This window comes from Passer domesticus, chromosome 19 (assembly GCF_036417665.1).
Source record: "Passer domesticus isolate bPasDom1 chromosome 19, bPasDom1.hap1, whole genome shotgun sequence".
NCBI lineage: Eukaryota > Metazoa > Chordata > Aves > Passeriformes > Passeridae > Passer > Passer domesticus.
Genome location: NC_087492.1, coordinates 1,385,404 through 1,407,977, shown reverse-complemented (window position 1 = coordinate 1,407,977; position 22,574 = coordinate 1,385,404). Strand labels below are relative to the sequence as shown.

The window sequence follows — 22,574 nt, the reverse complement described above, 5'->3', positions numbered from 1 at the left end:
ATCTATAAAAGTATGGCGTCCTTGAGCACTCAGGATTTACATGCTACTTTTAGATATTGTTTATAAATAATATCATTGATTAATAGTATTAGATGTAAATATTTATATATTCCAGCCATATTGCTCAGAACTATTTTACAGTCTGAAATATATTTGGGTGGCAGACATCTGGCAAACAGCCTTGAAACAAGAAGAGGTGCTGCATGTCCTGGCCATACTTGGGTTGGGGCGTCCAGCCAGCATCCAGCGAGGGTCGTAGGGGGTCTTGGTGGGAACAAAGTCAATGGTTCTGTCTATGGGATCCTTGGCTTTCAGGATGGGCACAGGGCTGTGGATGTTCTAAGGGAAAAAGGAAAACACAGAAGGAAGTGAGAGCCCCATTCCCACAACCCTGCACACACAGCAAACAGGACCTGGCAGGCCCAGGAATCACCTTTGGCATGTAGGAAAGCCACTGCAGAATGGTGTAGACTCCTTCAAAGTCATCACACACAGTGTCATGTGTCACCCCGTTGTTGTGCATGATCTGGATCCCTCCCAGCTGGTTGTTGGAGGTGTAAACTTCCCGTCCAAGCACCTGGGGGAAGAAAAACAGGAGAGCCATCAGTGCTGGGATGTGAGCAGGAGGTGCTGGCCAAGGAGGAACACACCAACCCACCCCTGCAGCACCTCAGGTCACCTGGAAATGGAAAGGGTGGAGCAAACGTCTCCCAGCAGAGCCTCCCAAGGCCTGTGTGCAGGTAAGAGCTGCTGAACAGTGATCCCTAGTGAACAGAGGGCAGGGGTGGGTGGGACATTGGGAAGGAATTGTTTCCTGGGAGGGTGGGGAGGCCCTGGCACAGGGTGCCCAGAGCAGCTGTGGATCCCTGGCAGTGTCCAAAGGCCAGGTTGGACTGGGCTTGGAGCAATCTGGGATAACAGAAGTGTCCCTGCCCATGGCAGGGGGTGGAATTGGATCTTTGAGGTTCCTCCCAGCCCAAACCATTCTGGACTCTATGATCCCCAAGGGGAATGATACCAGTGGGGAAACTGAGGCAGTTTTCCCACTCACCCACCCAAACTCCCAAGTGCCGAGCCCAGCTCTGCTCACTAATCCCAAACACCTCTGAGAAAACTGTGGGTGGATGTATTTAAATGTATAACTGAGAGGAAAAAAAACCAGACAAAGGGCCAGCATCTCCTCGGAGAGGCTGGCCAGAAGCAGGCTGGGGCTCCTCATTCTCTTGCACAGCTCCATCTCCAATCTGAGCCTGGGCAGCACAGCTCTTTTCTCATTCTCCTGCTGTCTCTTCCCATTTGCCCTCTCCCTGACTGATACACTGATCTCTCGGTCACTTGGCTTTCTGCTCCACTGACTCCATATTACTAATAACACCTCTGCCACGGCCAGTTTACCTCATGAAGGCAGGAGCACATCATTACAAAATAAACTCATAACTTTGACATTCCAGCAAATACACGCCGTTTGTTATTTTTATGGGTTGAGTCTTTCTAACAGACAGAGGACATTACACACCTGCTTCATTTGGATCTTAAAAACCCCCTCAAACACACACCACCAGCCTGGCCTCCCCCAAACACCCAGCACAGCTCGTTCTGGGGACAGAGGAGCTGGCAGATGCCAGTCAAGGTTTATATACAGAGGTACAGATGTTACAAACCTAACCCCCAAATACAGAATTCAGTGTTTTAGCACAGGGATGTCCCTGGGTCTCCCTTCTGAGCTCAATCACCTTCCTCCTCCTCCTCTAACAAGCAAAGCCATGGTAGAGAAGACAGCAGCACAGATTTAGGTTCAAGGATAAGAGAAGCCCAGGCCTCCAGATGCCAGGCACAAGCCTAGCTAAACGCTTCCCAGAGAGGAAAATAAAAATAAAGAGGATTTAAACTCCCCCTCTCTGAACGAATGCAAACACGTGTACATGCAAAATGGGCCTCTGCTCCTGCTTATCTGGAGACACTGCAGACAGCTCAGGTTTAGCACTGCTGACAGGCAATGAAACAGCCTAATATACCACTGCTCTCGCCCTTAAATCCCTTTTTGGAGATGGAGATAAACACACAGCTCCTTCTGCCGAGGGCTCAGCCCTTCCAGCAGAGCCTGGGGGATCCCAGGGCAGGAGGGACAGGGCACAGGGTGCCCAGCTGCAGGGAAAAGCTGCTCTGAGGAGAGTTTGAGCTGGGATTTGGATGGGCTGGATGTGCACAGGTGAGGAGAGGGAGCAGGTGAGAGGGAACACTGCTCTGAACCACAGAGCCCTCACACAGCCCGAGCTGCTCCATGCCCAGACTGGCACTGGGCACTCAGGGGGTTCAGGAGAACCCGAGAATGGTCTGGCTGGGAGGGACCTTAAACTCTTCCCATGAAGGAATTCTTCCTCGTGTCCAACCTGAACCTCCCCTGGCAGAGCTTGAGGCCATTTCCTCTTGTGCTGCCATGTGTAACCTTGGAGAAGGCTTCCAAAACATTCCAAAATACTGGGCAGTGTTGCCAACACCGAGTTCATCCCATCTTCAAAAAACCCATTAGGAAAGCACATTTCTTGTTATTTCAGAGGATCTTTTGGCAAACACAAGCAGAGCCAGGATTCTAACAGCTTCTAAAGGATGTTTCTCAACAGGTTCATAGGACCATCATGTGCATATTATTAATTTTCCAGCACTCCAACCCATGCTGAGCAGCTGCTTTCTCCTCTCAGAACCTGAGCTGCTGGAGAGTTGGGACTTTCCCTGCAAAGCTGGGCTGGCTGAGGGCTGGGTTGGCTCATCTGTTTCACCCAGGATGAAAGAGCTGAAAACATGACAGCTTGGAGGGCTTGAATGGGAATCATTATGTAACATAAGTGCTGTTATTATTCCAAGCATATCATGTGTTCATATCAAATATAAGTGCCAGATTTTTATCCAAATAATTTCAATAATTGCAATTCCCATCCCACAATTTATATTGTCTGCCAGAAACACGAAGCAGGAGAGGCATATGCACGTCCTATAAATAGCCTATTTTTCATAAACAGGCAGAAATGATGGGAATGAATGTCTCATCAGAAAAAATGTAGGAACACAATGCAGGAACTTCAAACCTGACTGCTATTATGTGCAGTCAAGCCTCGACAGAGCTCAGTGCTCATTTCCAGCTCTTCCCCCACACGGATCATGCATTAGAGGGGGAAAAGCAGCAAGAGGGAAGAGAGCCCTGGCCGGATGCACAGCCCTGTGCCTGGCAGTGGGAGCACAGACAGCTCCTCTCTGCCCTTCCTGCATTGCTAATCCCTGGCTCCGTGCAGTTCCTGCACTTGGAATTTACGAGCGTGCGGTGGGGGACCCTTCTGACTTGGGAACAGATTGGCTCGGTCTAATGCTTGGAGATTATTAAAGGCAGAGCTATACTCCACTATCAAGTCTACAGATCTTTTATTTAGAAGATATGGTGCTCTAAATGCACAAAGAGCTCCCTGTCACCTTCACATTAAAGCCCCTAGTGCCTGGTAAATGGAATTATATAGCTGTCATCTCCTTTCCCCAAAGTTTTAAGAGTACAATGGGCTCATTTTTTCCCACTCCATCCCAGCTTCAGAACTAAGAGACCTACTTTGTATTGATTTAGAGTCTCGGAAATAAATAAACCTGCTTCTCCAATGTGATTCACAAGAAATTCATGATACACTATTGCATGATATATTTCAAGCTGCAGCTCCGGCTCTTTTTTCCCTTTGGTGAGTGATGGGGGAGGTGGGAGCTGGGGGGAGGTGGGGAGCTGACAGCCTGCTGGTTATTGGGGATGGCTCCTGACTGCAAATCCACAGGCAGGTCCTGCTGGTGGAGCCTTTCCCTGCTTCCATTTGGTGAGAGCAGAGGGGGAAGGGGCAAAAAAAGCAATTGCACTTCACCTGGCAGGGAGCAGGGCAAGGTGCACGAGGAACTGCAGCTCCTGCCTGAGAGCCCAGCCCTGCTCACAGACACACAGGGAGCAGGGCTCCACAGCTGTCACACACAACAGCTTCTGCCTGTCTGCCTGTCTGTCTGTCTGTCTGCAGCATCACACGTTTTTGCTGGGAAGGTTTTCCCACCTTGCGATCACCGAGGAGGATTTGGGAAAATTTCTGGGTTGCAGCAGAAAAATCAAGTTTTGCCATCTTGAGAGCTGAAGTACAAAACTTGAGATCAGACAGGCTCCAAGTGACCTCTAAAATATTTGCTGCGCATATTAAAAATAAAAATTAATTTGGGAAGAAAAGTCAGCTGGGAAATAAAAACTGAGCAACTTTTCATTCGACCCAAAAAATTCCAAAGGAGAAGCTCATCCAAACTGATACTTTTTCCTGAAGAGCTCCAGTTTCAGTGAAGTGGCATTTCCAAATGAAAAATGTCTTGTCAAAACCCTCGTGCCCCTCTCTCCTCTCCCTGCGTGTGTTTTGCTCAAGGTCACTCCCTCAGCCAGTGGTAAATCAAAAGGACTCAATACACTTTGCAAACTAAAATTACAGCCCCTATTCTACATGGTGCCAACACCCATAAATCCCACCTGTCTCAGCCAGGGGTTCCCTCATCTAGGCATGAACCCCATAAACAATATTAATGGTTGTCTCCAACATAAAGATCTTGGTCATTTCCTCTGTCACCTCCTGGACCCCAGAGACCCCCAGGGCACAGGCTGCAGTGCAGGGACCTCTTCACCAGGACACTGAAACTCTGCTCACTCTGCAGCGTGGGCTTAGGTTTAGTCATGAGAAATGCTGCAGTTCTCCAGTGCTGTCCCTGTAGTTCCCATCACGTGTCCACAATCACAGGGAATTTCTGTGGAAAACACCCCAGGCTGGTCACCCCAATGTCCCCCTGGGGACATCCCAGGAGAGAGGGTCAGGACAGTAATTCTGGGTTATGTTTGAGAAGTTCAGCTCCTGTGGAACATCAGGGAGCAGAGTTAATGCTCCAGTGAGAACATACCCTGCAGGATCCCCAGGGGCTGGGACACAGCCCTGGGGAAGAGATTTGGACAGGCACAATATGGGCCACCATGGCAAACTCCTGTTTAGCAGAATTAAACACACACAGAGCCCCCACCCACACAGATAAACTGAGCAAGATCTGTATTAAAAACGATAGAAGGAGGGAGAATAAAAAAAGTCAACAGAAATCTATTAGACTTTCTTCCCTAAGCAAACACCAAGGGACTGATAATGGCATGCCTGGAACGTAAATTGTCTCTAATGGGAACAATACACAAATATCACCACTTAAAGAAAGGCAATTAAAACAAAAATGCAGCCATGGAGGGTGGTGGTTGTTTATCTGCACTGAGGCCAGGCATCCATCCTGCTTGCAGGGACTGTGTGTCACCAGCAGTGCCACCAGGCACAGCCCTGCAGCACCTCGAGCCTCCCACTGGCAGGGAAAGCAAGGAATGAGCCTGGCTTTGCTGGGTCTGGGCCATGTGAGCCACAGCAGGGCCACCTCCAACAGCACCACAGCTCTGGGAGCTGGGGAACACAACCCCCACCCCGAGCCCACCCTTGCTCTCCTAGGTTTAGTCATGAGAAATGCTGCAGTTCTCCAGTGCTGTCCCTGTAGTTCCCATCACACGTCCACAATCACAGGGAATTTCTGTGGAAAACACCCCAGGCTGGCCACCCCCATGTCCCCCTGGGGACACCCCAGGAGGGATGGTCAGGACCATGTTCTCAGCACCCAGGGCAGAGCAGAGCCTGTCCTGCTTCCCTGCTGGGATAACCTTGGGCAGCTCCAGCCCCCACACAAGGAACCAACACTTGATGCTGGTGAGTGCTGATTTCTGGCTGACACTTCCCAGCCCTCCTTGCTTAGCATTCTCCAACACCCTGCACCCATACAGATCTTCCAACAGTCCTGCTGTGCCACTACAGAATGATTCATATCATGCATTAATAATTATAATGCTCCTTTGAATGACAGGGCTGGCACTTGCTGTTCTAACTCACATGATTGCTCTCACATGATTGCTTTGATCTAATCCCAGGACTGGAGTCATCTTGAGCAGATACTGAGCTATCCCTGCCTTGAATCTCAAAAAAAAAAAAAGCTTTCCACAGTACAAACCCCAAACAGCATCAGGCTCACAGGGCTTTTATTTATTTTTGCAGATTGTGAAATTGAAGGGTAAATATTACTGTTGGCAATCACTCCCCAGCCTGTGCGAGCCTCCTGTTCCTCCCTGAGCTCCTCCAGGGAGCCTGAGAGCTGCCCAGACCTCTCTCACATGGGCACAGCTCCCTGAGCAGCCCTGACCTATTGTCTCATCCTCTTTTGTGAATCCCAGAGCATCCAAAAAGTTCTGCAGCACAATTCAGGACTGAATCAAAACCACAAAGATATTCTCTTCTGGCCTCGTGCAAAGGAATCCAACACGACCAGCAACACTTTTTTTTTTTTTTTTTGACCCATTCTGTTCAAAAATGCCACCCCATGACCAGGCAGGGAAATGAAGCCCCAAGTGCTGAGCTATGCCCTGAATGTTTCATATTTTAGTTTCTGACCCCTCATCTTCCCTGCACACTCCTGGCAGGTGGGATCTGTCCAGCTCACCCTTGGTGCTCTGAGCAAACCATGGGGAGCACAGGGCCTGATGATTCAGGCAAGCCAAGACCAGAGAGTTTAGGGGAAAATAAAGCCAAAACAGGAGGGAAACAAAGCAGTGCTGGTCAGAATTCTGTCACCTCTGACAGCTTTGGGGCAGCACTTCATCACCATCACAAAATGAACTGAGAGCTTGGTTGAACATCTACATAACAAACTGATGGGAATCCTGCTTGGAGCAGTTCCTGAAAGTCTCAGCTGAAGCTGGCTTCCCCCAGGAAAAGCCTAGAACACCTATCTGCAGGGAAAATGTGACTGAAAGCCACTATTTGTTTCCATTAACACAACAGTCTCCAAGACAGGATTTCTCTTAAACACAAAAGACAAGGAGGAGCAAACTGATTAAAAATAGGTCAGCAGCAGACTCCGGAACATCCTTGGGAGGGCTGAAATGGAGCACAGCCCTGGAAGCCTGAAGCACATAAGCAGTGCAGGAACTGGGGATGCCAGGCTCTTTGGTCTTACTTCCATCAAAAAGAAAACCCCTGGAAATGGAGGTGTTGGTGCAGGGCACAGCACATCTCATCTGAAATCACCCCGTGCTCAGGTTATGATGAGGGAAGGGAGGGAGGAAGAAGAGGAGGAAGGTTTGGGGGTAGAAAAAAGGGGAGGCAGGGGAAGTTTAAAAAAAAAAAATAAAAATCTCTGCCTCAGCAAAAGTTTTCATTAAAATTTTAGACAAATGATCTCTGTGTCCTTCTCCCATGCTGCCTGGGGCTCCATGCTATTTCTATGCAAATAACAACCTCGTGGTTTATATCTTATTATTTCCACCGGAGCTGCGGCGACATGACCCGAGACGTGTGTGAGGTAGAGACAGCGACAGAGAGAGAGGGAGAGAAAGAGAGGGAAGGGAGGGAGGGAGATGGAGTGGCTGCTCGCTGAAGTGTGAAAAAATATTGTCAGGAGTGAGCAGCAAGAACAAAAAAAAAAAAGAGAGAGAAAAAAAAAGAAAAAATTGCAGGGATAACGTGTTTATTTCAGCCCCTCTCCCCATGTGAACCAGCATCTTTTAAAATTCATTGGGCATCAGGCGATCATGCACAATCCATCTGCTTTCACTTTATCATTTGCATTTCATGCCTCCTGGCTTTTGATGTGCTGATACTTTGATGCAGTCAGGAGACGCGCATTATCATTATTTCAATTTGCAGGGGGGTCAGCGGGCTCGGCACAGGCGCGGCACACGCTCACCGAGAGGGAGCAGGGAAATGGCATTTCCACCTCTCCACCCCCTGCTGAAATGCACTGGGGAGACAAAAGGGGCCAGCTGAAACACGGCCCCCGTGCCCTGCGCTGGCACCTTCACCTGGGCATGGCAGGCCCCAGGACAAACAAAGACAGCTCCAGCAGGGAAACCCTGCACAGCCCTGGGGTGCTCCTGCCAGGGAACGGGCTGGAGGATGCTTTAACCCAGCTCTCTCCCCAGGATGGACCCCTGTGCCCACCAGCAGCACAAGAGGAGCCAAGCCCAGAAGCCAGCAGGAGCTGCAGCTCCAAGTGACACTGACCTTGAGCTCATCGTGTGAGTTAGAGGTCACTCCTGGCTTGGGCAGCTGGACCTTTCCCTCTACACCTAAACCCTCAGGCTGCTTTTGCATAATGATCATGAACACGACCAGCAACAGCTCTGGCTGCACATAATGTTTGTTGCCATTCCCCTCTGCTCCCTTTGTAAATTAGAAAGAATCCAGCGTTTCACGGGGAAAAAAATAAAATTAAACAACTTCCCAGAAAGCCCTGCCTGCTCTCTGAAAGCCCAATTGTCTCCACTGCTGCAGAAACAGTTTTGTGCTGCACGTTCTGCTGGCGGAGAGGAGACATTTTGAAGATGTGTTTGCAGACACAAGAAGTGTCAGCTTTGTCCTGCACCCTCTAGGAACACACACATGTAAAAGTCAGCAATGGAAAAATTGTCCCAGATCTCTGGCACCTTACTGAGAAAAGCTAAAGGTGGCAGTTTCCATGTATTTATCTTTGTTTCAGCCATCAGCCCCTGCCAGCCCTGACTGCCCACCTCCTCCAAGGGATGAGCAGCACCAAGACTGACTCACTCCTCACAGAACAGACACAACAGGTTTCCCTTTCTGGAAAGGAAAGTCCCAGTCCTGGGGATGAGCAGGAACACACCACATCCCACACCAACAGCCTCTGCTCTCCTGCAAGGGGACACTTTGCACAACTGGCCCCTGGCTGGCAATGACCTCCTCTCTGACACCAAAAAATTCCAAGTGGCCCTCTAAATCCCAGGGACAAGTGTTGAACAGGCTTCAGGGAGCACGGGGTGAGCCTGAAGGCACTCCATGGCAGGATCAGCACCCACTGCTGGTCTCAGATCCTCCAGAGGATGAGCCAGACTGAGCTGGGACATTCCAGGCCAGCCCAGGACACCAGCTCCCCACTTCAAACACACTCCTGGGACACAACTGCAGCTGGATCCCTCCAAGAAGCACTGAGCAGAACTGCAGGCACTGGAAACTCAGGATCCTATGAAGCAGCAGCTATCACACACAGCCAGGAGTGAGTGGGGACTCCCAGGCTCCCACTGCTCAAGGGCAGGTGAACACTGCTGGGTCTTGCTGGGAAAGCTGGAGGGGATGCAACAGGTTCCTCCTTCCTCTTTAGGCAGGCAGAGGCTCAGAGCTGACACAAGCATACAAACACCCCAACAGAGCAGGGAGGAGGGAAAGGGACACACAGGATTACTGAGCCCACTGAAATTCTCAGGATGGGATAAATCCCCCCCAGAAAGCAGCTCCTTCTGCCTGGGCCTGCTGGCAGATGTCAGGTGCTTAACTCAGTCCATACCCTTAATTTTTAAGTGCCTAAAATTTAGTGAGAATAATCCAGTCCTGTGCAAGCAGGCACTGCCTGCAGGGGCAGGGAGTGCAGTTAAACCTGGAAGAGGGGGAGAGCTGAACAGCCTGGCTCTGCCATCTGGGAAACTCTGCAGGGCCCCGAGCCCAGCAAGTGACAGCTGGAACCAGGCAACTCACTGCACTCCAGCAAGCACTAAACTGACTCAATTTCTTTTTAAAGACTGGATCTTCAAATGCCTCTTTTCCTCCCATTGATGCAGGTGTGTGTGATGTGTGTAAGAGATCTAACTGAGGGTGCTGCAGCCTAGAGTTGATAGGATCAATGCTTCATTTTCTGCAGAGCCCCCTTTATTCAGGAGAATAATTCAACAAGAGCCTGTTTTCCTTTATCTCCCATTGTCAGGCAGGCACTCCTGGAAACACAGCTTGCCATGGAGCACAGGCACCCCAGGTGCTGAGAGTGCCTGAGAACAAAGCTGCTCGATGGGGAAGGGCACTCACAGCACACAGCCCCAACTGCGGGGAAACAAAGCCCTCAGGGACAGGCATGGCAGCAGGAGCCCTGGCTGCACCAGGCAAGGAGCTGCAGCCTGGGGGATTAATGGGCTGGGGGCAGCAAGGGAGAAAATCTCCCTCTGGAGTGGGGGGAAAAAAAGAGCCACTTCAGCGGTGAAGCTGTAAGTTTTCTTTGTAGCAGCCCCAGCTCTTCCTCCTGTCCCCACAGCTGAGATTTCCAGCAGGAAATCTCAATCCCAGCCTGGAAAATCAGCATCCAAGCTGCTCAGGTTCAGTGCTCCCCAGAATGCTGTGGCTGACTGGAAGTTCAGGTGATTTTGGGCCACGTATTTTGGAGCAGGAACTTGCAGACACCAGGACCAGCCCTGGTTCCCCTCACAGCCCGCAGAGGGTGGGAGGCACTGGGGTTCAATCCATGCCCACAACCTCTGTGGAAAGCTGCTTCTCCTCCTCCAACCCACAGCATTCCAGGATTCCAGCTCCACCCTGAGGGCTCTGAGGACTGACATGCAGGACTGACCTTGTTGAGGGCCCCACAGCCCGTGAGGATGATGTGGGAGTTCTCCACCTGGATGGTTCTCTGGCCCAGCCGGACGATGTAGGCCCCAATCCCAATTGCCCGACACGTGACCTGGGAAAAAAGGAAAAAATAAGGAAAAAAAAAAAAGCAACAGCATTGATTTCTGTCTCTCCACACAGCCCCAACCTATTGATTCAAACATTGAGATAGAACTAGGTGTGTTTGTAGTACAAGGCCATAAAATCTACTCTTGCTGGAAAATTCCAGAATCTGTTACTTTGTAAAACACAGGATCTGAACATAAATGCATTTTATTAAAAAAAAAAAAAAAAAGAGAAGCAGCAATTTTCAGACTGAGCAAATACGAGGCCAAATGCCTGAAGTGTTTTAAATTGAGTGTGGAGGAGACCCAGCCCTGCACTGGTGCCAGAAGCATTGCTCAAAGCCTACAGGAGCCCATTTCCATCAGCCAGAAGGCTGATCCCAGATGGATGTTTGGGATATCATCACAGGATTTTTAGCTGAAACAGACAATACATTTGAAGAATAGAAAGCAGTGGGGGATTACCAAGCTGATGGTGATAACACTATCATAGGCTAAAGATGATTCTCCAGCAATCATGCCAGATGCTCTGAGGTTCTCCACTCCAAGCCCGTCCTCCTTCCCGATAATATCCGTTATCTTGTACCTGAGGGAGACACAGACAGCCCCTGAGTCACAAGGTCCAGTGATTTGCTGAATCAGTTTGCTACAAAGAAAATGAAAAGTGACTAAATATCATTAAGGATCTGAGGAGAAATGTGCATAAAGCCCGGGCAGGGGCTGTGCAGGGCCCATCCTGCAGCACCACGGAGCCTTCCCACAGGAGCAGCACTGCAAGGGGAAGGAAGGCCTGGGAAAAGTGTCCTGTCATTCCCACAGGACCTGAGGAGCAGGCTGATTAATAGGGAAAAAGGACAAGAAAGGAAGGGAATGCAGACAAAGGGAAAGAGGGAAAGAACAAGGATTACAACGAGGCCCTCACCTTTTCTTCACTTCCTTCTTCCATGCCTCCATCCCCTGTCCCTAGGGAATGCCCAGCTGAGCACAAGGACGTGCCATGCATGCCCCAAGGGTGAACAGAAAGCTTTCCATTCCTACCTGGACTCTCCATTTTCCTCCACGTGTTCACAGTGAACAGAGTTCAGGGCACTGACTTTCTTATAGTCTTGAGGAGTCAGGTACAGGTATTTGTAGCCCTGCAGGGAAAAACAGTTCATTCATCCCAGTCCCACCTGTAGCCCCTTCCTCATCCCCTGTAGCCCCTTCCAGAAACAAACTTGCACAGGGGCAGAATTAAATTCCACAGAGTGATAAGAATAATAAGAATTTTCTCTTAACATAGGAGATGCAGCTGAGGCCACTGAAAGCTGGGAATGGTGCAATATTTAGCACTAACACCTTCTAGATGCAAAACTGCTGCTTGGGAGATGGTAAAATCCTGTCATGGAATGGTTTGGGTTAGAAAGGACCAGGTTACTCCCAGTGCCATCCAGCTTTGCACTGGGCATTTCCAGTGCTCCACATCCAGTACCGAGGAGAACCTTGGACGTGACACTCTGAAATGTTAGACTCTGCTACAAGTTAGACTCTGCTAGAAGAGATGCTGTCAAAATAAGACTCCAGTGGGCTGCTGCAGTTTCCCCCTCTGGCTCCTGCTCCCCCTCACCTTGTAGGGGTTGTCGGGGTCCTCCCAGGCCACGTGGAACATGTGGCGGATCTCCTCGGCCAGCCCGATCCTGGCCCCGCTGTTGGCAGCCACGTAGATGCGAGGGATACCCTGAGCCCGGGCCAGCTCCGAGGCCCTGAGGAACAGCACGTCCTCCTGGGGCCCAAAGGAGCCGATTTTGTAGGTGATGTCATTGCCAATGACAATGATATCCCGGCCCTCTGGGTACTCGGGTGTCTTCAGGGTCATCTTCCAGGCCACCATCCCAATCTGCAGCACAAGAGCAGAGAACAGCACAAAATAAATGTTGTGTCTTCAAGGTGTGAGAGAAAGGAGTCACCCAGGGATCATTTCTCTTATTTGAAGAACTCTCTTGGACTTGGCATATTCCTGGGGAGCTTGGAGGGCAGCAGCTCTGATGGGCTCTGCTGGGAGCACTTGATCCTTCCCACATTCCTTGGAGCAGGTTCTGCACTGCTCTCACCCCACCGGGACATTCAGAGGTTCTCCCTCTCCCTGTCCAGGGGTTTGTCACAGGTCCAACCCCCTCTCACAGGGAGCTGTGCATTCCCTGTGCTCCCAGGGTGAGGTGGGATGTGCTGCTGCACAGCATTCCTGACTTGCTCAGCCTTCCCAGGGATCACCCCACACCCTCATCCCCCTCACCCAACCCGCATTTTAACCCAACCCTTGTTTTAACCACCTTTTTATTTCATTGCTATTTCATATTTCCCCCGTCCTTCCTTTCATTTTTTCCTCTCTTCCCTTTTCCCTTCCCCAATTTCACAGCAGCTCCATCCCAAATCTGCCAGGCTAAGCAACACTTTTTGCCACACATTGTTTTTTCCCCAAAAACCAGGGGCTGATCTCTGCTGGCCCATCTCCTGGAGGATCAGCAGCCCCATCCCCTGCCTGCCCCATCATCTCCTGCAGGATCAGCAGCTCCATCCCCTGCCTGCCCCATCTCCTGCAGGATCAGCAGCCCCATCCCCTGCTTGCCCCATCCCTCAGGGCTGATCTCTCCTGCCCCATCTCCTGCAGGATCAGCAGCTCCATCCCCTGCCTGCCCCATCTCCTGCAGGATCAGCAGCCCCATCCCCTGCTTGCCCCATCCCTCAGGGCTGATCTCTCCTGCCCCATCTCCTGCAGGATCAGCAGCCCCATCCCCTGCCTGCCCCATCTCCTGCAGGATCAGCAGCTCCATCCCCTGCCTGCCCCATCATCTCCTGCAGGATCAGCAGCCCCATCCCCTGCCTGCCCCATCCCTCAGGGCTGATCTCTCCTGCCCCATCTCCTGCAGGATCAGCAGCTCCATCCCCTGCCTGCCCCATCCCTCAGGGCTGATCTCTCCTGCCCCATCTCCTGCAGGATCAGCAGCTCCATCCCCTGCCTGCCCCATCCCTCAGGCAGCGCTCGGGGCTCGCAGTGCCATTAACAGATGGGAGCAGCAGCGTCCCTTGAAAGCCACATGCATCACCCAGTCCCCGCTTGCCCAAGGATCATAAGCTCTGAGTACACATTCCTCAAGCCGATTGCACATCCTCTGCAATCAGCAGGGCTGAGACTCTCATTGTGGAGCCTCGGAATTCTGAGCATGATGAACTAAAGCAGGAGGGGGAGAGGCAGCAGATAGATCTGTGCCATTTAATCCACATCCAAATGGCACAATACACAGCCCAGATCCAATCAGCATCTGCAATAAGATATGCCATAATAGGCTCATTAAAAAAAATAAAGAGGCAGAGGAATTAATCAAAGGGTCATTGGAAGTAAAGCAGGCAGCAATCCAAAAATATTACAGCCAGCTACTGGCAGATCCTTCCTTACACCTCCCCTTCCAAGAGCTGAGACTGCAAGTTAACAGAGTGTTTCAGTTCACCTTCTCCTTGGATTCCTCCACTCCTACTCTGACAAGTCAAAACAGAATAATCTTTTTGCCTCTGAATATTTGCAGACTTACAATTCCACCTCAGCATCCAACTGCAGGGTTTGGAACAGAGAGATGCTGCAGCAGCTTCAAAGGAAGGAGCAGAAATCCCTAGAAGTTGTTTCCTCACAGCCACACTGACCCCATCAGCCAGGGCTGAGGGACCAGTGGTGGACCAGGGAGTCCCCAGGGCTGGTCCCACAGTCCATCCCACCCACCAGGATGTAAGACAATTCCCTTACTTTCAGCAGCTTGATGATTTTTGACAGCACAGGAAACAGGCCAATTTCAGGCATTTCTCATTTAGAAAATTCAGATTGTAACAGAAGTGTTGAAATAGTTTCCTAACCCAAGGTCGTGGGTCCTCTACACCAGTAAAGTCCCTTTTGCCATTGCTCACCAGTAGAACAGAAAACAATCTAGCCAGGGCACAAACTCCTGAAAACAGTTTAGAGTTGAGAAATATGGAGCAACCCTTTACAGTTTAGGAAAAGAAAAATTAAAAGTGCACCACTATTAACTTGGGTGTCTTTTACCTCCCCAATTCATCACATGTTTTGTGCCATTTATCCAGTAATAAAAGCCACGGGGATCTGCACAACTAAGGATTTTTTTTGCTATGAATTTGCTAGATTCAGTCGAGATTTATAGGCAGTGGAGAATGACTTTCTATTCCAGAAAAAAAAAAAAAAAGGAATAATGAGATGTTTAAGTTAACGGCAGCACTCCAAAAACTGGAGAGTTCCCAGGTTAATTAGCCAGGCTGAGCTAATCACCTAAGAGCACTGGCAGGCAATAGTAGGTGATGGTGAGCAGCCCTGGCTTTGGAACTGGCTCTTTTGAAGAGGCAGCACAGTTTGGAAGTGCTGCTCCTGCCACGGCTCCACTCCCAGCACACCCAGGAGTGAAGAAGAGGCGGAGAAAAAATAAAAGCAGGAACCGTCTTATTTAACTGTTTTTATGTTGGCAAAATGATTTGTGCCCTGGTATTTCCATAAGAAGTGGGACCATTATTCTCCTGTAGGAACACATTTGGCTTGAAAAGTATCAGTGGGCAGCACGTGAAAATCAAAGGGGATGAATTATTCACAAGCCCCGATCAGAAGTGATCATTATTTCTGATGCTCCAAACTGTGATTAGGATTCAGTGCTCAGCTGTCATTTGCTCCCTGAACGGCCCCAGCCCCACAGACACACGGAGATGACACCCAAGTTTCAGATGTATAATTTTACACACACCTTCTCCCACTCCATCTTGGCCTTAATGGAAGCATTAAGAGCCAGTAAAGCGGGCGCGCTAACGAACGGCGCTTCCCCGGCGCTCGTAAACGCCGCTCGTTTGACACCCAGTGTCAACACTAATCATGGCCTAAAATTAACACCAAAATTGACTTCAACATTAATTGCACTATCGATGGGAACAGTAATACACACACTGATGCAGTTCCAAATTGACTGCCGGTGGCAGGCAGAGCTGTTGACAGCAGGCACCGAGGGGAAGGGGAAGGAGCCGAGCCCAGGCTCCCTCCGGGAAGCTCCGGGCAGAGGGGAGCCAATGCCACTGGCAGCTGGTGCTGGGGAGAGGAGCTTTTCAGCCTCTTTCTGGCAGGTTCTGTAATTCCTGGAGAAGCACAGCCAACAGAATCACAGAATATCCTGAGCTAGAAGGGATCATCCAGTCCAGCTCACAGCTCTGCACAGACACGCTGGCAATTCCACCCCGTGCATCCCTGAATTGTCCAAACACCCCTGGAGCTCTGGCAGCCTTGACCACTCCCACCAGCCTCTGGGGGAAGAACCTTTTCCTGATATCCAGCCTAAACGTTCCCCTGGCACAGCTCCAGCTGTTCCCTCAGGTCCTGTCACTGGGCACCAGAGAGAAGAGATCAGTGCTGGTTTATTCTACTTCCCTCACTCCAGGATGGTGCAGAGCCTGGGGACTGAATGCCAGGCTTCAGATTTGGAAAGCTGAATGTGGGCATTGACTTGGTGCAGATGCAGCAATTCTGGCATTTCATCATTTGAATCTGTAGCCTGGAACTTCAGACCTAGAAGAGTGACTCTCTGCACTTACGCTGTGCAGAGATTTTGAAGTTTTCTCTGGAGCATGAACCAGCTCCCAGGAAAAAGGCAGAGTGCACATGGGTTTGCCAGAGGCATTCCAGCTCCGTGCCTGGACAAGGGTGGAGTGCCAAAACCCAGGATTCCTTCTTGGCTCTGGAAAAGGTGTCCCTCAGCCATCCAAGCGTGGTGGTGGCAGCCCAGCCAAGCACGCTGGCACGATCTGAGCAATGGGAGGGAACAGCTCCAGCACGACACCAAGAGCCCAGGGAAAGGTGTCACAGAATCCCAGAGCCACCCAGGGTTGGAAAAGACCTCCAAGATCATCAAGTCCAACCTGTGACCCATCCCCACCTTGTCACCCAGACCAGAGTGCCACATCCAGTCATTCCTTGGACACCTCCAGGGATGGGGACTCCAAACCTCCATGGGCAGCCCCTTCCAGTGCCTGAGCACCTTTTCCATGGAGAAATTCCTCCTGAAGTTACAGAAGGGTAAAGATACACCACAGAGAGCAACAGACAACCTCCATCAGGAGCTTTGCTGTGGGCAAGAACATTCCTGCCCTCAGTATCCACGTGACCCACATACACCTGATCAAACCTCTGTATGAGCACGGAAAATAAAACTGTGCCACCTCTTCCATCCCTGTTCCTGGAAGGCTTGGATTTGGGGATTTGAAAACCCTCCAAGAAATCTGCAGCTCTCGCTGCTGTTTTAATTCCCTGTGCCTGCCATAAAATGCAGGAACAGGGGGTGACAAAGCAGAACATGCAGCTCAACGATTAAGCTGTGCTTGTATAAAATGCATTAGCTACACCTTTCTGCCTCTGGCAATGCAGGGAGCCACCAGAGCAGCACTCCAGGAGCCTCTGCCACCCTGAATTTCCCCTGGCCAAACCTTCCCAGGAAAGGTGCTGCAGCCAAAGCTCCAGCAAGCAGTGTGATTGTGGATTATTTCTGATCCTCGTGCTACTGAGGAGGAAAAACTGTGACATCTAGTGCCAGTGGGGAAAATGACACATTGTCCATGGCACCAGGAGAGGGATGAAGGGGGATGTGGGGTGTTGCTGCAGGCCCTCCTTACATCACTTTCTCCTTGTCCTTGAAGATTAGTTGGGTCTTATCAGCAGCTGGTGCTTTCCTGGTGCCAGAGGATCAGGGGAAATTGTAGTCAAAATACATAAAGTGCTATAGAAAAGCATCCCAATGCCCGGCTCAGGACTGACAAGGAATATATTGAGTTCTGCAAGGGGCTGAGGGAATTACCTTTTCACACTGAGATTTGTGCTAATATGCTAATCTGGGGAACAAAGCCCTGGGCTCTGAAGGGGGTGTCACTGTGCTCCAGGTCTTGTCTCCAGCACGGTGATTTACACAGTGGTGGATACACTCCTGAACTGCTCTGTGCTCACCCAGGTCCCAGATCTGTCAGAGAATTCCCCATTTTAGCACAGCCCCACGGCAGGGATGGAACAGGATGAGGTCCTTCCAACCCCAACCAGCCTGGCATTCTGTGACAAGTGGAAAATGAGGTGTCCTCTGGAGGGTCAGGGGCTGGGAAAAGGCCCTGTTAGTGATGGTGCTGTGCCCCAAGGGCAGGGCCAGCAGCACAAGGACTGGGACCCTCTGCTCTGGACCAGACAGAATGGTCTAGGAATAAAGAGCAACTTGTATTTTCACAGTCCATTAATTCCTTGGCTTCTTTGTTGAGACCACAGCAAAGAGCTAATTACTGCAAGGCGTGGTGGGCAAGGGGAGTGGTCCTGAGCTACCAGAAAAACCTCTGGGATTGGGAGAAGCCTTGAGACCTCAAGATTATCCTGAAAACACAGATTATTGCCCAAAATGCTGCTTGCAAACTCTGTGAGGACAGGGAGAACCCCAGGCTGGAGCTCCTGCAGGGCAGGGACTGCAGCTCTGGCTGAACACGCTGCCCACAAATCTCCTGGATTTTATGCTGGTTTCTCAGTTCCTCCCATCAGACACTGAGGGCACTCAGCTCAGCTGAATGCTGTAACAGCAGGAGTGTCTTGACCCCTTTTGACAGGGAGGAAATGCAGCTGTCAGGAAGGCCAAGCCCTGATCCCCAGTGCCAGGCTCCCACTGGAGAGTGGCAATGGCTCTGAGCCTCTGATCCAAAACAAGGAGAGCAGGAACCTGAATGTGCCCAACAACAACAACAACCTTCACCACAGGCAGCAATTCCCAGCAGACAGCTCCTCTTTACTAGAAAACACAACGGGCACGCTCTCCAACAACTCTGAATTCAGAGAATCAGCACCTTTTGCTGGCAAGAAAGAAAAATAATAATAAAAATCTCACATTTCCCTGAGAAGTTCCTAGTTCACCCGTCAGTCAGCTCACTGGGACCAGCTCTGGATCTCTGGGGCAGAGTCCATGTGGAGCTGAAGGGACCTCAGAGCCCACCCAGTGCCACCCCTGCCTGGCAGGGACACCTCCCAGTGTCCCAGGCTGCTCCAAGCCCATCCTGGGACATTGCCAGGATGGGGAGCCCACAACCTCACAACCCCTCTGGGCAGGAAGACATTTGATAGATCACATCAGATTAATTTAAATACCAACACTCCACACACCACAACAGTAATTTCTTTACAGACCGAGCACAACGAAGTCTACCAAGGGTTAAAAAAAATCTCCTAATTTTTTTTTTTTTGGTGGTCTTTGGGTACAGAATCTCTTATAATAAGACTATTTGTATTCATACTGGCAGAGTAAACACTACATGTTCATGCCCAGGCAGCTCTGTGCTTGTAATTTCAGCAAGAACAGAGCGACGTCCCTGAGGGACTTTGCTGTTTCCCCAGCCACCATCCACTCAAAGGCTGAATGAGAGCAGGGAAAGAGAGAAAGATGATGGCACAAGGCTCCCCAGCAGCCTCAGCGTGCACTGGGAGCGCTGGGAATTGCTCATTCCAGCTTTAATTAGACCAGTTCAAACACTGCTCCTCAAGCCCAGCAGAAGACAAGGCCGCAGCGACCCCACAGACACCATCAGGGGTGATTTGCAAAAATCCTATTCCAAACCTTCCCCTGACAAGACCCATGCAGGAAATGGTGAAGAAAACCTCTGTTTCCTTGCATCCCTACCCTGATGGATTTAACAGAGCCTTTGCAAACCTTAAGCTGTGATTTTAGGAAAATACAGCTCAACGACACCAAGAAAAAATAAATGAAACCATCACTTAGAACTGCTCAAATTCAAATTACTCTAGAACATTGACTTACTAATTCACATAAAAATAACCACCACATCTTCCAGTGGTTCTCTTTACTCTGCAGTCACTCCAAAGCTGCAATTTTTGCCTTCCTCACAGGAAGGCATTCAGCCAACCCCACCATGCCAGCAAAGTCTCCTCCTGCTCGAGCTCCAGGAGTGACTCTGCCATCCCCAGCACCAGCTCCTTGTAACTCTTGAGTAAATCCTGCTCCAGAGTGGGAGGTTCCACACACCTTGATACAAACTGTGTGGGGAGGATGGAAATGGAAGCATGAAATAGATTTTTCTGTGGTTTGGGTTTTTCTCAGCAAATGAAAATATTTCTATTTTGTCTTGTAAAACACATTTTGCTCAAATACAAACCCCAGTTACCTGGAACAGCTGAATGAGCATTTTTTAATTATGAAGGAAGCCCAGCATAGGCACAGGTTTGAAATGGAATCATCATTTACTACGGAAGTTAAAATACCCATTGTAGGGAAGGTATTAATTTTTAATGAAACAAAAATCTCATTTTCAAGAGTGAGATTTCATCTGTGAAAGGCTGAACGGATAGATTTTGTGCCCAGCTGGTAAATTTTCATTACAATCATCAAACCCAGCCCAAAGCACAATGGGAAGGGAAGGGAAGGGAAGGGAAGGGAAGGGAAGGGAAGGGAAGGGAAGGGAAGGGAAGGGAAGGGAAGGGAAGGGAAGGGAAGGGAAGGGAAGGGAAGGGAAGGGAAGGGAAGGGAAGGGAAGGGAAGGGAAGGGAAGGGAAGGGAAGGGAAGGGAAGGGAAGGGAAGGGAAGGGAAGGGAAGGGAAGGGAAGGGAAGGGAAGGGAAGGGAAGGGAAGGGAAGGGAAGGGAAGGGAAGGGAAGGGAAGGGAAGGGAAGGGAAGGGACACTTGCCTCATTTCCTCCTGGCAGCCTGTTCATGTGCACCAGCTGGCCCTGGTCATCCAGCACCAGCTCTGTGTAGGTCAGGATGTCTGAGGGCAGTGGTGCTGGTGGCAGGAAGGCGTGCTCGTTCATGGAGTTCCACAGCTTGATCAGAGACTGGGGGTGCCAAGAGACATCCTCGTTAAGAACACCACCCACACCTCACATTCATATTCTCTAAAAAATATCTTTGCCCAGGATTTTTCTCCTGGGAAGCTGAGAAGCCTCAGAGAAAAAGCAAAACAATAATTATCTCATTGCTTCTCCTTTTTGCTTCTCCTTGTGTTTTGCTCCCTTGGAATGTGGCTGGAGATTGTTTACCAACAGGTGATTGTTTCATTGGTTTTTGCTGTGAATTGTTTTGACTTATTGGCCAACTGGGGCCAAGCTGTGTCAGACTCTGGAGAGAGAGACACAAGTTTTCATTATTATCTTTTTAGCCTTCTGTAAGTATCCTTTCTGTATTCTTTAGTATAGTTTAGTTTAGTGTTCTTTAATATAATATAGTATCATAAATTATAAATTAGCCTTCTGAGAACATGGAGTCAGATTCATCATTCCTTCCTCCCACGAGGGCACCCCACAAATACAATACCCACAAATATTTATATTCAATCCACTGCAGTGTGGTATTCCCAGCAGGATTTGGGGTTATCCCCAACTCAGGACACCCTGAAATATCCCTCCTGCCAGCATGACTGACAGTATTCCAGGGATACCACCTGCTCTGGGATTTGAATCATGCAACAGCTTCCCCCAAAGTGAAAACTGAATGAGGTGGTTTGGGATAGAACCAGCAAGTCAGAAACACCACCTAGGAAGGGCAGATGACAAGGTGGGAAAACAAAAACAGCAAGAAGAGAGGGGAGATGATTTATGTTTCACCCTCTAACTCCAGCAGCAGTTTACCCTGATTTCATTCAAAGCAGACTCAATCCATAGCTGATACTGCCTGGGGACCCCTGGCAGCCACTCCAGGCTCCCTGACAATCAGGCCAGCAAAGAGAAGAGCAACAAGGAGAGCCCAGAGAATACTCACCTGCCTGAACATCTCAGGAATGTCATAGACATAGGACGTCCCCAGAGTCTGTGCCTGGAACCTCTTGGACTGCAGCAGGTCTTTGGTCACGTAGGGAGTGTTGATCAGCATCCCGTGGAGTGGTCCCTGCTTGTCTCCATAGGCCTGGAACATGATCTGCAGGACAAACCACGGCTTCTGTACACTCAGCTGGTCCAGCCCTTACCAAAAACCCCCAGGCTACTCCAGCCTGCTTGTCCTGCCCCCTGCAAGGCTGCTCATGCTGGCACAGCCAGGCCCCATCACCCACTGCTGCCCTTTGGGGACACATCAGGACTGTCACTGCATCCCAGAGCCACTGCCCCATCCCAGAGGAGCCCAGAGCCACATCCCCAGCACAGACTGGGGCCTGAGAGGAGCTCCCAGTCCCCAGCAGCTCCCCTGACCCCCTGTGTGTGCCCATGGATGCTGGGAGCAGCCAGCAGAGCTCTGTTATTTATGGGGCAGGATCCGCCAGCCGGGTCAAGACTTGCATATGTCACCGGGCTTGAAGTTTTGATATTGTAAGTTTAAAAGATTTTCCCAGAGCAGCAACATGAATTATCAACTGCCGTGCTCCACAGCACTATATATTCTGGGCAGGCAGGGCTTGGAAGGGAAGCTTTTCAGTGGAGAAAGAGGAGGAGATAAAAATGGGATAAAAACGCCTTAAACGGCCCAAACGCTGCTTAACAGGGACACACCTGGCAGGAGGGACATCATTAGGATGTGTTTAACAGAATTTTGCTAATTGAAGAGGAATTCATTAAAGAATTACACAAAATTCAGTAAAGCCTATTTTTATTTTTAGATAAAACCAGCAGTTTATGCTCTCTTCAGACTGCACAAACATTGATTTGGGAGACAGCTTCTTTAATGGGAGAAGCATTTGTTCAGGGTAATGAGTGTTTGTGGCAATGCCTGTCTTGGGATCTGTCAGGATCTGCACTTGGAAATTCTCCTTAAATCTCTGGAAAGCTCCACAGCAGCTCTGAAGGGAACTGGAGAAGTCTGTGCTGAGCATCACCACTTATCACTACTGGGAAACAAGAGATCAGGGTCATTCTCTCACCATGAAGCCATCTTCCCATTCTTCAGAAGTCATGAAAGTACCCAGCACATCAGTAATATCTGATTTTTTTTTTTAAGATTTCTCTAAGTCTAAAAGAACCCTCTGAAAACACAGGAAAA

At 50.0% G+C, this 22,574-nt stretch overlaps 1 protein-coding gene across 6 annotated transcripts in view; it reads right to left on the bottom strand.

Moving 5' to 3' along the window:
• ACACA (acetyl-CoA carboxylase alpha) overlaps positions 1–22,574 on the bottom strand; it is a 107,140-nt gene that overhangs the window by 21,540 nt on the left and 63,026 nt on the right. For all 6 annotated transcript variants that reach the window (XM_064394762.1, XM_064394764.1, XM_064394763.1 and 3 more), the window contains 8 exons: positions 21,366–21,521; positions 20,297–20,443; positions 12,177–12,446; positions 11,609–11,706; positions 11,036–11,156; positions 10,468–10,578; positions 434–577; positions 219–339 (listed from right to left, as the gene is read on the bottom strand). In XM_064394762.1, coding sequence (XP_064250832.1) covers positions 219–339; positions 434–577; positions 10,468–10,578; positions 11,036–11,156; positions 11,609–11,706; positions 12,177–12,446; positions 20,297–20,443; positions 21,366–21,521 — 1,168 coding nt within the window. The remainder of the gene's footprint in view (positions 1–218; positions 340–433; positions 578–10,467; positions 10,579–11,035; positions 11,157–11,608; positions 11,707–12,176; positions 12,447–20,296; positions 20,444–21,365; positions 21,522–22,574) is intronic.